The sequence below is a fragment of the Callionymus lyra genome, chromosome 7, assembly GCF_982586985.1.
Source record: "Callionymus lyra chromosome 7, fCalLyr1.hap1.1, whole genome shotgun sequence".
Taxonomy (NCBI): Eukaryota; Metazoa; Chordata; class Actinopteri; order Syngnathiformes; family Callionymidae; genus Callionymus; species Callionymus lyra.
This window is the reverse complement of record NC_141824.1, coordinates 27,096,985-27,110,550: the sequence shown is the minus strand read 5'-3', so window position 1 is coordinate 27,110,550 and position 13,566 is coordinate 27,096,985. Positions and strand designations below refer to the sequence as shown.

The 13,566-nt window shown below is 35.5% G+C and overlaps 1 protein-coding gene and 4 non-coding genes across 5 annotated transcripts in view; 1 reads left to right on the top strand and 4 right to left on the bottom strand.

Moving 5' to 3' along the window:
* Positions 1-7,865: 7,865 nt before the first annotated feature.
* The window catches only part of LOC148075843 (protein sel-1 homolog 3), a 67,569-nt gene continuing 61,868 nt past the window's right edge, over positions 7,866-13,566 (bottom strand). The window contains exons 14-23 of the mRNA XM_087795416.1: positions 10,335-10,397; positions 9,946-10,119; positions 9,753-9,880; positions 9,611-9,694; positions 8,914-9,004; positions 8,759-8,846; positions 8,590-8,699; positions 8,397-8,524; positions 8,216-8,318; positions 7,866-8,142 (exon numbers count right to left, since the gene is read on the bottom strand). Coding sequence (XP_087651542.1) covers positions 8,041-8,142; positions 8,216-8,318; positions 8,397-8,524; positions 8,590-8,699; positions 8,759-8,846; positions 8,914-9,004; positions 9,611-9,694; positions 9,753-9,880; positions 9,946-10,119; positions 10,335-10,397 — 1,071 coding nt within the window. The 3' untranslated portion in view covers positions 7,866-8,040. The remainder of the gene's footprint in view (positions 8,143-8,215; positions 8,319-8,396; positions 8,525-8,589; positions 8,700-8,758; positions 8,847-8,913; positions 9,005-9,610; positions 9,695-9,752; positions 9,881-9,945; positions 10,120-10,334; positions 10,398-13,566) is intronic.
* Positions 11,929-12,014, bottom strand: trnar-ucu (transfer RNA arginine (anticodon UCU)). Its single transcript is given in 2 exon segments — positions 11,929-11,964; positions 11,978-12,014. It is a non-coding gene; the product is annotated as a tRNA-Arg (tRNA).
* trnar-ucu (transfer RNA arginine (anticodon UCU)) lies at positions 12,242-12,327 on the bottom strand. Its single transcript is given in 2 exon segments — positions 12,242-12,277; positions 12,291-12,327. It is a non-coding gene; the product is annotated as a tRNA-Arg (tRNA).
* trnar-ucu (transfer RNA arginine (anticodon UCU)) lies at positions 12,548-12,633 on the bottom strand. Its single transcript is given in 2 exon segments — positions 12,548-12,583; positions 12,597-12,633. It is a non-coding gene; the product is annotated as a tRNA-Arg (tRNA).
* trnar-ucu (transfer RNA arginine (anticodon UCU)) lies at positions 13,085-13,170 on the top strand. Its single transcript is given in 2 exon segments — positions 13,085-13,121; positions 13,135-13,170. It is a non-coding gene; the product is annotated as a tRNA-Arg (tRNA).

The window sequence follows — 13,566 nt, the reverse complement described above, 5'->3', positions numbered from 1 at the left end:
CAAGAAAACTACATCTGATGTTATGTTCTTGAACAAGGTGCAGGACAAACATGTCCTATCTATCTATCTATCTATCTATCTATCTATCTATCTATCTATCTATCTATCTATCTATCTATCTATCTATCTATCTATCTATCTATCTATCTATCTATCTATCTATCTATCTATCTATCTATCTATCTATCTATCTATCTATCTATCTATCTATCTATCTATCCATCCATCCATCCATCCATCCATCCATCCATCCATCCATCCATCCATCCATCCATCCATCCATCCATCCATCCATCCATCCATCCATCCATCCATCCATCCATCCATCCATCCATCCATCCATCCATCCATCCATCCATCCATCCATCCATCCATCCATCCATCCATCCATCCATCCATCCATCCATCCATCCATCCATCCATCCATCCATCCATCCATCCATCCATCCATCCATCCATCTCTCCCTCCCTCCCTCCCTCCCTCCCTCCCTCCCTCCCTCCCTCCCTCCCTCCGTCCCTCCGTCCGTCCGTCCGTCCGTCCGTCCGTCCGTCCGTCCGTCCGTCCGTCCGTCCGTCCGTCCGTCCGTCCGTCCATCTATCTATCTATCTATCTATCTATCTATCTATCTATCTATCTATCTATCTATCTATCTATCTATCTATCTATCTATCTATCTATCTATCTATCTATCTATCTATCTATCTATCTATCTATCTATCTATCTATCTATCTATCTATCTATCTATCTATCTATCTATCTATCTATCTATCTATCTATCTATCTATCTATCTATCTATCTATCTATCTATCTATCTATCTATCTATCTATCTATCTATCTATCTATCTATCTATCTATCTATATCACTTTCTTTACTAAACAGTGGTCCTTCGCTTTATCGCAGTTCACCTTTCATGGTCTCACTGTTTATTTTTCTTACACACTTTAAAATATTGTAGAGAGTTGCAATCACTGCAAAATACCTTGTCATTGTGGTGATATAATTAAACAGCTGATATACATCAACACAACCGTAGGACATAGTTACCACATTGCTGTCATCACAAGAGCTGTTCAGGTCACAGTTACTGAGAGGGTTGTTGAGAGAGATGGCACCTCATTTGGAACGTTGAGTTTGCAATTGCAAATACATGTTGTTAAACAAACATTGTAAAATTAAACCCTGAACATTTTCAACTATTTGTTTAAAATATTAATAGGTTAATTATGAGACTTAACATGTATTTGAGGAGTAAAAAATGAAACTGTCATAACCCCCTGCATTATACGAAGGACCACTGTTATTGATTTTTCCAGACAACTTTGGATTGTTCTGAACATTCTAAGTCGTGCAAGTTAACCCTGACAAAGAAAAGCACTAGTGATGTTATATCGGTTTTATTGTATTTCTACTTTAACAACCTACTTATACTTTTCAACTATATTGGCATAGTTGACATTAATTGTTCACTAAATTAAAGTTTACTTTGTGTATTTTAAATATACATCACTAAAACGCGAAGCTGAATAAGATGTACATTGACTGAGAAAAGTATTTATTTCACATATAATCAAAGAGAAAGGCTTTCCCATTAAGCATTTAAATTGACCTCACTGATGTGTTTTTAATTTAAAATATAACATGCTCGACATGTTCCAGTCAAAAAAATTTATATTTTGCTTCCCTGATTAAATGTGTTACATTAGAAAGTACTCTATCAGAATGACCATGCCAGATCATAACCCCTTAAAGTCCTCCTCTACTTTGTGCACCTTCATCATATAAAACACATCATATAATCTGCTTTGCTGTCAACATGTTCTCTCCCACACTAGACCCATATGTATTAGTGTCTTTATTGCCAGGTCACTGCAGTTACCCACAGATTCAATAACCATTTATTCTGGGTAATAAAAAAATCAATCTGTGAGGAGCCTGGCAGCCGTCCACTGCTGCTGATAAGGTGGAGTTGGCTTTTGGCACATTACGGTGCGAACTGCTGCCAAGGTTTTCAGACGGGATCTAAGAAATGACTTCCATACATCAGCCGCATTAATTCTCTAACACATGCAGGGGAGATGTGTGACAGTTTAACAGGAAGCTTGAGGATCAAAAAGGTGTTTTTATATTAGCCATTCAAAAGAAGCCTTTATTATCTGAGTGTGATGAGCTCATCCTGTTGAGCATTTAAGAAATTTGCAAAGATGTTAATAAAGTATGAGCAACACAGCAAGGGTTATCATCATAATAATTGTTGTTTGAATTTAATATTTCGCAAAAATATTTATTTTAAATCAAACGAAAGTTTAACATTTTGCTCAAAAAGATGATAAAATGTCGTAAAAATTAAATAAAAATATCAGAAGATTAAAATGTCCAAAATATAAAACATTTAGAAATTCATGTTTTGAATCTCACACTGCAAATGAAGACTTAATAATGAAGCTCACCTTTATTGTTGTGAAAGTTAAAATGCCTTCACAAATCCCCAATCCTAAAGACCGCTTCAAAAGTTAATTGTGTATTGCTATCGAAGACAAATATAGCCGTACAACCATGCTTTTTATGCAGATTAGGATAGTAAAACAAAAGACTGATGCAGAACAAATTGTTGGATTGAGAAATCCGTTCTCTATTTTACTTGCAAAACCTCTATTATCATGTTTTACACTGCAAACCTATCTGCTGTACAATGTCTCCTGTAGTGGTAAGTAAATTAAGAGGTAGTGTCATTATAAATGCAGTTGACTGCAAGTTATTTTATCCAAGATGGCTCATATTCCAAAAGGAATTATTTTTCAACCTGTACATTTTAATTTGGGTTACTTATGTTACATTTCTACAAACTTTTTGCTGTAATTGCCTTTATCCATTTTTTTATTAATAAGGTTGTGAAAGTTGATGACATCAATTCTTTGAAATGCATTAAGTCAAACTCTAATCATCGCGATTATGGCAGGAAAGTGTGAGTGAACAGTAGTCAGGTATGAAGACCTCAGACTGGTTCACTGTCATTTGCTGCCTTATTGTAACTAAATACTCTTGCAACTGCCCATAGTCCTTGAATAATAATGATGCTAATTGTGCATTTTCCCTTTCGGGTTCTAGAACTCAGTCTTCTACAGAACAACAGCAACTTTGGGTCTTCCGTCTCCAAGTTCTTCATTTCACTATGCTTTATATCAGATGACAGTGACACTTTATAACCCGGTTAGTTCAGAGAAACTGTTCCATATTGATATTTTTGGAGCCTTATTTAAAAACGATAAAACTTCTAAATACAATGGACTTTCCAATGTACTGTATGTAGGATGGTAACAGGGTAACACTTGTATAACCCTAAAGAATGTCCATGTTTCAATGTGTGATGGTCTTTCTTTCCTGCTGCAAGAGTGTAATAGTGCATGTACAAGTCACTTTAAAGTCATGTTTATGATTTCCGTACACAGCAAAGAACTATACAAATAAAACAGCCTTTGGCTTTTCTCCCTTTTAAATGTCTCATAAACACTTTTAGAATTGCCTCTTATGTCTAATTGCTTTTGCCCGCTTGTGCCCTATCACACAATTCATCCTGACAAACATCAGACCGTTAATCTGAGCTTATTTTATGAAAGTGGGAAATGACGAGCAATTCCCCCGCATTAACCTTCTTGCTGCCCTCTGACTCTTCTGAAATTTGGCATTTGAGTCCTGAATGTGTTTCTGTGTGTTTTGAGCCGGTCTCTTGTTCGTGCAGCACTTCCTGTCATGCTATAAATAAAAGCAGTCACAGGGAGGGATGAAGGCCGGCAGAGAGCCGTGACAGTAGAGGACATCACGGCCTTGTCTACCTGAGATATGAGGATTGATAAGATGATGGCTTAAAGTGACTTTTCAATACCTATGCTGGGCCTTGATAAAAGCAAAGCAGTCTCTCCAAGTTCTCTAAAATATCTAAATAAACCACCTTTGAAAAATACTCCTTTTTTACAAAAAATCCTGGATGTATTTTTGCCTACGACTAGTCTATAGTATAACTTTAAAATGATTTTCTCTTTGTTTACTTGTTAAAGCAAAATATTTAGAAAAAAAGGACGAACATTAAACATTGCATTGTCTTCATCATGATTATCCTTCCATATTATTTATGAAGCTCAAAAATTTCCCACATTGTTCTTATTTGCAATGTTTCCATTGGTTTCTCCCACAGAAGTAGTATTATTTACAGGTATAAAAGGAGAGTGTTCACAGTGTGATAAGCTATTTGCTGTACTGTGAGTTATTGTCTCAAGTTCACTGACGGTATATTCACTTTAATGTGAAGGAAAAACTAAATCAAAATATCCACAAGGTTTTCTTTTTGATTTATATTCACATCTTGACACCAAAGAAAAAAGATTAATTGTTTGGCAACAACGCATCAGTGGAGAAGAAAATAAATCAAATTTGCTTTGCTTCCAAATGAAAGACACAGAAAGAACAACAAGCACTTTGTTTGATCACCGAGGTCAGATGCTGCTTGGACCAGAATGTTTAATAAACCACCAACAAATGTGTGAACAGCACATGTGATTTTGGTAATGGCCTGTTCTTGGCATTCAAAAAAGACGCTTGGTTTTGAGAGATGTTGAGAGACAAATGAAAAGTTAATTATATATATATATATATATATATATATATATATATATATATATATATATATATATATATATATATATATATAAATAAAGAAAAGTGATGAAGATATTTATCATTTTAATGTATATTAATAATAATAAAAATAATGATATTGCACTTTGCTATGAAAAGAACATTCTCCTGCCTCGTCTTCCGTCTTTGCAGGTGGTTTAGGTCTGGTCTTGCCTCCCAGAAACATCAGCAAAAAGAGAGCAAGAAACAATACATAACGGTGAGAATGAGAAAGGTGAACGGGAAAAGACACATTGCTTTGATAATGCAGATTGTCAGGGCAGCATTGTGGGTGAACAAGTGTGGAATGAATCAAATATCAGTCTAATTTGATTTCACATTCCCACGGCCGCTTCCTTTTTTCCTTTTTTTTTTTCAGCCGGTGAGCTTCACATCAGAGGCCAGCTTCTGAGTCTGCACTTCAATACAAATCTGAGCAGCGTTTCATTGAGACACTGATTGAAATGAGTGCCAGAGACTCTAAATGTAAACAGTAGTGATGGTCTGAGAAAGCTTCATTTAGCAGTGTCTGCAATATTTCTTGTTTTGAACAACTGTTCTAATAACATCACGTCATTTTTAAATTGATGGCGCCATCAACTGACCTCTAAACAACATGACACTGCTCCATGAAGCTTCATCAGCCCATCACTAGTAGGTCATTGGACATTCCGAACGAGGCTAGGGATATTTTGGGGTAGCCTTTGTCACAGTTTGGCGGACATTTTGGAAAATTGAACAACAGTATGGATAAATATTGAAGGATTATTAGATAATGCTTGAACAATGGCAAATATGATTGAAGATGGACCCTTACAGTAGTTTCTATGAATAATAATATATTAATAAAAGCCATGTTGTATTATTGATTCACTGATCTTAAAATATAATATATATAATATATTTTCAATTGTTGCCAATTTGTTTTTGAAATTATCCCATTATATTTGTTATATAGTAATCTATGTTACTTCATTTACTTGAAAACATTCTATTTGTAGTTTTCAAATGCATGAATATTCTGTTACCTAACTGAATTTTTGACTGGAACTGTGTTTTTTAGATTATGAAAATGAGTCACATATAATTTTTTTTTATATATATATACAATCAGACCCATTGAACAGATCACAAATGTTCTTAAATGTGGACAACAATAAATGTATTTCTGAAATGCAGTTAACACATTAAAGGTGCTGGGAATAAATATTGTAAATGCTCAGTTATATAAGCTTTGATTATAATATTAAAATATGATTTAAACACTGTCAAGTATATGTTAGATACTGAGATACCTTTATTTTAATACATTTGCAAACCTGAAGACAATTCCATTTATTTTCAGTCTGATGAGTTGCTTAAATGTAGCTCTGGGCAACATTGTTCAAGCCATCATTAACTAAATGTACCTAAGGATATTTGGCAGATTCAAACTTTGCTTATGTTTAAACGAACAAATTACAAGAACAAACCTTGACGTATTCTTCATACTATTACTGTAGTAGTGGACTTCGCCTTAATTTCAGGAGAAAAAAACAACCTTGAACCCACTTGACAAGCAGCAAAAAAATGTTTAAAGAGCTGCCACAGATAAGACCTCATACAAAGGACAGTCTAAAAGGTACTTGTTAGACAAAAATGTAATTCTGAAAAACATTGCATTCATTTTTTTTATAAATATAATATTACATAAGAAAAGACTATAATTTTAGTTCAAACCTCAATATTTTAACGGTGAAATACTTATCTTAAGCTGCATCTTTAAGACAATGACACTGGAAGCTTTTTCGAACCAGGTTTTGAAGGATTATTAGATAATGCTTGAACAATGGCAAATATGATTGAAGATGGACCCTTACAGTAGTTTCTATGAATAATAATATATTAATAAAAGCCATGTTGTATTATTGATTCACTGATCTTAAAATATAATATATATAATATATTTTCAATTGTTGCCAATTTGTTTTTGAAATTATCCCATTATATTTGTTATATAGTAATCTATGTTACTTCATTTACTTGAAAACATTCTATTTGTAGTTTTCAAATGCATGAATATTCTGTTACCTAACTGAATTTTTGACTGGAGCCCTTCAACAATAGAGATGGATGTTTTTTAGATTATGAAAATGAGTCACATATAATTTTTTTTTATATATATATACAATCAGACCCATTGAACAGATCACAAATGTTCTTAAATGTGGACAACAATAAATGTATTTCTGAAATGCAGTTAACACATTAAAGGTGCTGGGAATAAATATTGTAAATGCTCAGTTATATAAGCTTTGATTATAATATTAAAATATGATTTAAACACTGTCAAGTATATGTTAGATACTGAGATACCTTTATTTTAATACATTTGCAAACCTGAAGACAATTCCATTTATTTTCAGTCTGATGAGTTGCTTAAATGTAGCTCTGGGCAACATTGTTCAAGCCATCATTAACTAAATGTACCTAAGGATATTTGGCAGATTCAAACTTTGCTTATGTTTAAACGAACAAATTACAAGAACAAACCTTGACGTATTCTTCATACTATTACTGTAGTAGTGGACTTCGCCTTAATTTCAGGAGAAAAAAACAACCTTGAACCCACTTGACAAGCAGCAAAAAAATGTTTAAAGAGCTGCCACAGATAAGACCTCATACAAAGGACAGTCTAAAAGGTACTTGTTAGACAAAAATGTAATTCTGAAAAACATTGCATTCATTTTTTTTATAAATATAATATTACATAAGAAAAGACTATAATTTTAGTTCAAACCTCAATATTTTAACGGTGAAATACTTATCTTAAGCTGCATCTTTAAGACAATGACACTGGAAGCTTTTTCGAACCAGGCTTTGTAACGTTCCTGAAGGAATTCATTTAAAATAATGTATTTACTCTTACTAAGATAATACATGTAATAGAACATCATATTTATTTTAAGATGTAAGTTACATATATAAAATTGTGACATTAAACGTTACTTGTGTTAAGACAATAAGTATCTTATTTTGCATTTTCTGTTGGCTTAGTAAGTGTTCAACCTATCGTCAAGCATTTTGTTGATGTCTTACAATGACCAGCAATAATGTAAAAACGATATAGAGTGTGAGGAAGAAATCCTTTTTGATTGTGTTTGACGAAGATGAATGTGTTAAATCTGTAATAAAGGCAAAGTACTGTAGCATTGGAAACACATTTTTATAATGTAAATGACATTTCAGCATAAATCAGTTTAATAAGCAAGTACAACAGTTAAAACGTGCAATTTTAAATAAAACCTTGAATTTAACTTGAGAAACATGACAATTACTACATAAAAGACTATAGTACAAATGAATAAAAATATTAAACTGTGTTCGTTCAAGAGGAGTTGTCGTTGCGTCGTGAACTGCGTATCCTGAGCAGACCAATGGTGACTAAGGCCAGTGTGGAAGCTGTGACGACGACGATCGCAGTCAAGACCTGCAGAAAGGGATGATTTTTAGACATTTTCAGCATCATAATTATCAGTACTTAAATAAATAACTGAGATTACCTTGAGGTTGTCGCTATACTCAGTTCGAAACACATGCATGTAGACGCTGAAAAGGGCTAGACTACATGGCAAGTAAGAATCTGTGTTTTCTGAATCTCTGCACCTTTTTGAAAAGAAACAAAGAAGAATAATGTGTAAGCGCCTGACGTACAATTACAACACCTTCAGAGTTGAAGCTGACCTTTTGTACAAAGCTATCTGTAACGCCTTTTTCTCCAACATATGAAGCTCAGAAAGGCCTAATTCAATCAACAAAAACAGCGGCGGCGTGAATCCATCTTCAGCAAGAAGGCCAAGGTTGTACCATCCCTGAGAAGGAAGTGAAGATGAAGGCGGATTTTAAAGATGTACATGCATCTTTATTAGAATCAAACCTGTGGCTCATTCCTGAGTGCTGCTTTTGTGTACATTTTTGCAGCTGAAAACAAATCTGTCACTCCATTAACCTGGCCTTCAAACCATAAATCGCCCATCTTGATCAAGGCTGCAGAGAACACATATTTTAAAACACTTTCAAAAAGCTGCTCGAAATGTTATAATCACCATAAGGTTCAGGATTCTGGCATTGGATTGTGGTGTTATAGTAATGGGCCATGCAGCGCTGTCTGAAAGCAGCGTCCAGAAAACCTCCCTGTTGACAAGCATAAGCATGTTTACACAGATGACTTCTATCTGAACATGAATGGCTACTGACTCACCTGATTTTGTTCACACAGGTACGCCATGTTGAACTGAGCTGGAGCGAAGCCCATCTCTGCAGCCAACATGTAGTAGTAGAGAGCGCTGAGCCTGTTCCAGAGTTGAAAAGATCACCTTTTATAAAAGCAGGCATTCATTCAAACTCACCCTTTAACCCTGAAACCTTCTCAGATGGCTACACTCTAACCGAAGAGTGTATTTTCTCTTCTAGCCCACACAGAATATGAATCAACAAACCCATAATACTCGTTCATCTCTGTGGAGAGAAACATGGCATCTGCTGCAACATCAAACTCACCAGATTAAGATTATTGAAAGTCTATAAACTGATTCTTGTATTTCTTTACTTCTGCTATGATCAGTATTTACCAGTTATATATCTTTGTTTTAAGACTTACCTTAAGTAAAGGATGAGATCGGAACATGTTCAGGAGAATTGTTTGTAAAGTAAAAAATAAACTGGTAGTCAGTGAAGGCTGGTCTGTTTTGCCAAAAAAAAATTGGAACTCCTGGTAACAAGTTTTAATGTTTCATTAAGTTGTACTACATATTTATTTTAATTATCTTTTTCTCTGTTTATTTTCATCTTGTTCAACTTTATGCTTCATGTAATTGTAAAGCAGCAGTAGCGAAAATGTGCCAATTCAAATCAACTTGAACATATTATGGAAACACAATTGATGTGTGAATATTTACATGTTGTGCTTCAGGTAAGAGTCCAGGGCTCTCCTCAAGATAGTTCCCATGAGTCCATTCTGTTCAGCCGCCCACTTAACCCACCTTTGAAAGGGATTTCAGATCAGCATGTCAGACAAGAACATGGAAAAAATCCGCTCACAATACTGCATCAGATGTCCGTCTGTCGACAGAACGAGGGATCCCGGTGGTCCAGATATGAGCCAGCTCAACGGCTCCTCGGATGTGACCCCTCTCGGCAGACTTCAAGAAATACTTATAGGCTGTGAACTGAGAAGAAGAGGAGATGAAGGCTTGTTCTACTTCTGAATTGAGAGACCCTTGTTTGCGCTCACCTGGTCTGCTGCTTGTCCAGGATAGCGGCCTGATGAGTGCAAGACTCCGAGATTTAAAGCAGCGTCAGGACTGCCCAGATGATCTGCTTCCTCCCACAGCTTCACCGCTTTCTCGTAGTCATTCCCAATCTGCTCGTAATACCAGGCCAATGCATTTAATGCTGGTGCGTAGCCCTGTGTGCAGTGAAATAATAACGCAGAGATATGATTTTTAAACTTGCCTAAGGTCAGGAATGTCACAAGGAACCAAAATTTAGAAAAGGTCTAATTTGTTTGGAATTTCCATTTTCTATTCATATCATCTATTTTAAGCTATCGCCACCAACAGAAATGTCTATTTGGCCCCCAAGCCTCAGGTATGACGTTTACTTCAAAAGAGAGAAAATCACCTTGTCCATTGCTCTTTTCAAAAAAGTCAAAGCTTTCGGAATATCTTTGTCCACACCTTGACCCTGCAGAGAAACAATTTCAGTTTGAATGATGTCAATTGATAATGATTATATGATGAATTTACACTTTCTATTGGCAGACGTATGTCTAGCTCAGGGGTCGGCAACTTTACCACTCAAAGAGCCATTTGGACCCATTTCTTACAGGAAAGAAAATAATGTAATTGAGCTGTAGTAAATTTAGCTTGCATGCTTTATTTCTACATTTTCTGAAGGGAACGTGTAAGATCGTCTCTTAAATTCAGAGGCAATTACAGTCAAATTGGTTTGGTAAGACATAAACCTTTAGTCTTTAGTATTTGTTTGAAATTGCTGTGCATTATATTGCATAATTACAAATCTTGTGGGGCTCAAACACACAACCTTTGAATAACTGCTCAAGCCTAGAAATCCAACGCTCTATCCATTGTGCCACAGAGCCATAGAAACAGCTTGTTAAATCCCTAATATTGAGCCTCTGTACATCCACCTTGCATGCTATATTTCTACATGTTCTGAAAAGAAGTTGTGTGAACCTTGAAAACATCTTATACAACACTAAAATCACCAATGTTCCACTGAATTGAAGTTTCATGATGAAAACATCTCCTCTCAAATTTAGAGGCCATTATTGCTCAATGTGATTTTGACTGGCAGATAAAAGTGTCTGCATAATGGTTACCATTGTGGCACGTTTTAATCCTATAGTATAAGCTATCAGAAGATCATGCAAATGTAATGGGACTTGAATAGCTTAGTGTACTCAGAAGTATGTTCCAGCACAGGGTCATGCTAGAATATGTTCATACTAATATAGTGCTTAAATCCAACATTGTTAAGTGTTAGTCTAAAAGAATAAAGCATTAGTTTGACTCTGGTGGGACTCGAACCCAAAACCTTTGAATAACTGCTCAAGCCTAGAAGTCCAACACACTATCCATTGCACCACAGAGCCATGGAATCAAGAGAAACTAAAGTTTTTAAATTCCTAATATTGAGCCACGTTACATTCACCTTGCATGATATATTTCTACAAGTTCGGGAGGGAATTTGTATGATTGGCTCTTAAATTGAGCGGCAAATACAGTCAAACTGATTTAGTAAGACATAAACCAAAAGTCTTTAGTATTTGTGTGAAATTGCTGTGCATTATATTGCATAAGTTCGACTCTGGTGGGACTCGAACCCACAACCTTTGAATAACTGCTCAAGCCAAGAAGTCCAACGCGGTATCCATTTTTCTAAAATACTTACACAATTTCTGAAGAACATAAACCATAACTTTGACTCTGGTAAGATTTGAACCAACAACATTTGAATTTTTATCCATTGCGCCACAGAGCCATGGATACTGGTGAAACTAGAGTTGTTAAATCCCTAATATTGAGCCACGGTACATTCACCTTGAATGGTATATTTCTACAAGTTCTGATGGGAAATTGTATGATCGTCTCTTAAATTAAGAGGCAATTACACTCAAACTGGTTTGGTAAGAAATAAACCAATAGTCTGTGTGAAATTGCTGTGCATTATTTTGCATCATATTGCATAAGTTCTACTCTGGTGGGACTCGAACCCATAACCTTTGAATAAGTTTTCAAGCCTAGAAGTCCAACGCGCTATCCATTGCGCCACAGAGCCATGGAATCAAGAGAAACTAAAGTTCTTAAATTCCTAATATTGAGCCACGGTAAATTCAATTTGAATGCTATATTTCTACAAGTTCTGGTGGGAATTTGTATGATTGTCTCTTAAATTGAGAGGCAATCACAGTCAAACTGGTTTGGTAAGATATAAACCAATAGTCTTTAGTCTTTAGTCTTTGTGTGAAATTGCTGTGCATTATTTTGCATCATATTGCATAAGTTCGACTCTGGTGGGACTCGAACCCACAACCTTTGAATAACTGCTCAAGCCTAGAAGTCCAACACGCTATCCATTGCGCCACAGAGCCATGGAATCAAGAGAAACTAAAGTTTTTAAATTCTTAATATTGAGACACGGTACATTCAATTTGAATGCTATATATCTACAAGTTCTGGTGGGAATTTGTATGATTGTCTCTTAAATTGAAAGGCAATCACAGTCAAACTGGTTTGGTAAGACGTAAACCAATAGTCTTTAGTCTTTGTGTGAAATTGCTGTGCATTATTTTGCATCAAATTGCATAAGTTTGACTCTGGTGGGACTCGAACCCACAACCTTTGAACAACTGCTCAAACCTAGAAGTCCAACGCGCTATCCATTGCGCCACAGAGCCATGGCATCAAGAGAAACTAAATTTTTTAATTCCTAATATTGATCCACGGTACATTCACCTTGAATGCTCTATTTCTACAAGTTCTGGTGGGAATTTGTATGATTGTCTCTTAAATTGACAGGCAATCACAGTCAAACTGGTTTGGTAAGACATAAACCAATAGTCTTTAGTCTTTGTGTGAAATTGCTGTGCATTATTTTGCATCATATTGCGCCATTGCGCCACAGAGCCATGGAATCAAGAGAAACCAAAGTTTTTCAATTCCTAATATTGCAGTCACACTAAGACTATTGGTTTATATCTTACCAAACCAGTTTGACTGTGATTGCCTCTCAATTTTAGAGACAATCATACAAATTCCCACCAGAACTTGTAGAAATATAGCATTCAAATTGAATGTACCGTGGCTCAATATTAGGAATTTAAAAACTTTAGTTTCTCTTGATTCCATGGCTCTGTGGTGCAATGGATAGCGCGTTGGACTTCTAGGCTTGAACAGTTATTCAAAGGTTGTGGGTTCGAGTCCCACCAGAGTCAAACTTATGCAATATAATGCACAGCAAATTCACACAAATACCAAAGACTATTGGTTTATGTATTACTAAACCAGTTTGACTTTATTTGCCTCTCAATTTAAGAGACAATCATACAAATTCCCACCAGAACTTGTAGAAATATAGCATTCAAATTGAATGTACCGTGTCTCAATATTAAGAATTAAAAACTCTAGTTTCTCTTGATTCTGTGGCGCAGTGGATACCACGTTGGACTTCTAGGCTTGAGCAGTTATTCAAAGGTTGTGGGTTCGAGTCCCCCCAGAGTCGAACTTCTGCAATATAATGTACAGCAATTTCACACAAAGACTAAAGACAATTGGTTTATGTCTTACTAAACCAGTTTGACTGTTATTGCCTTTCAATTTAAGAGACAATC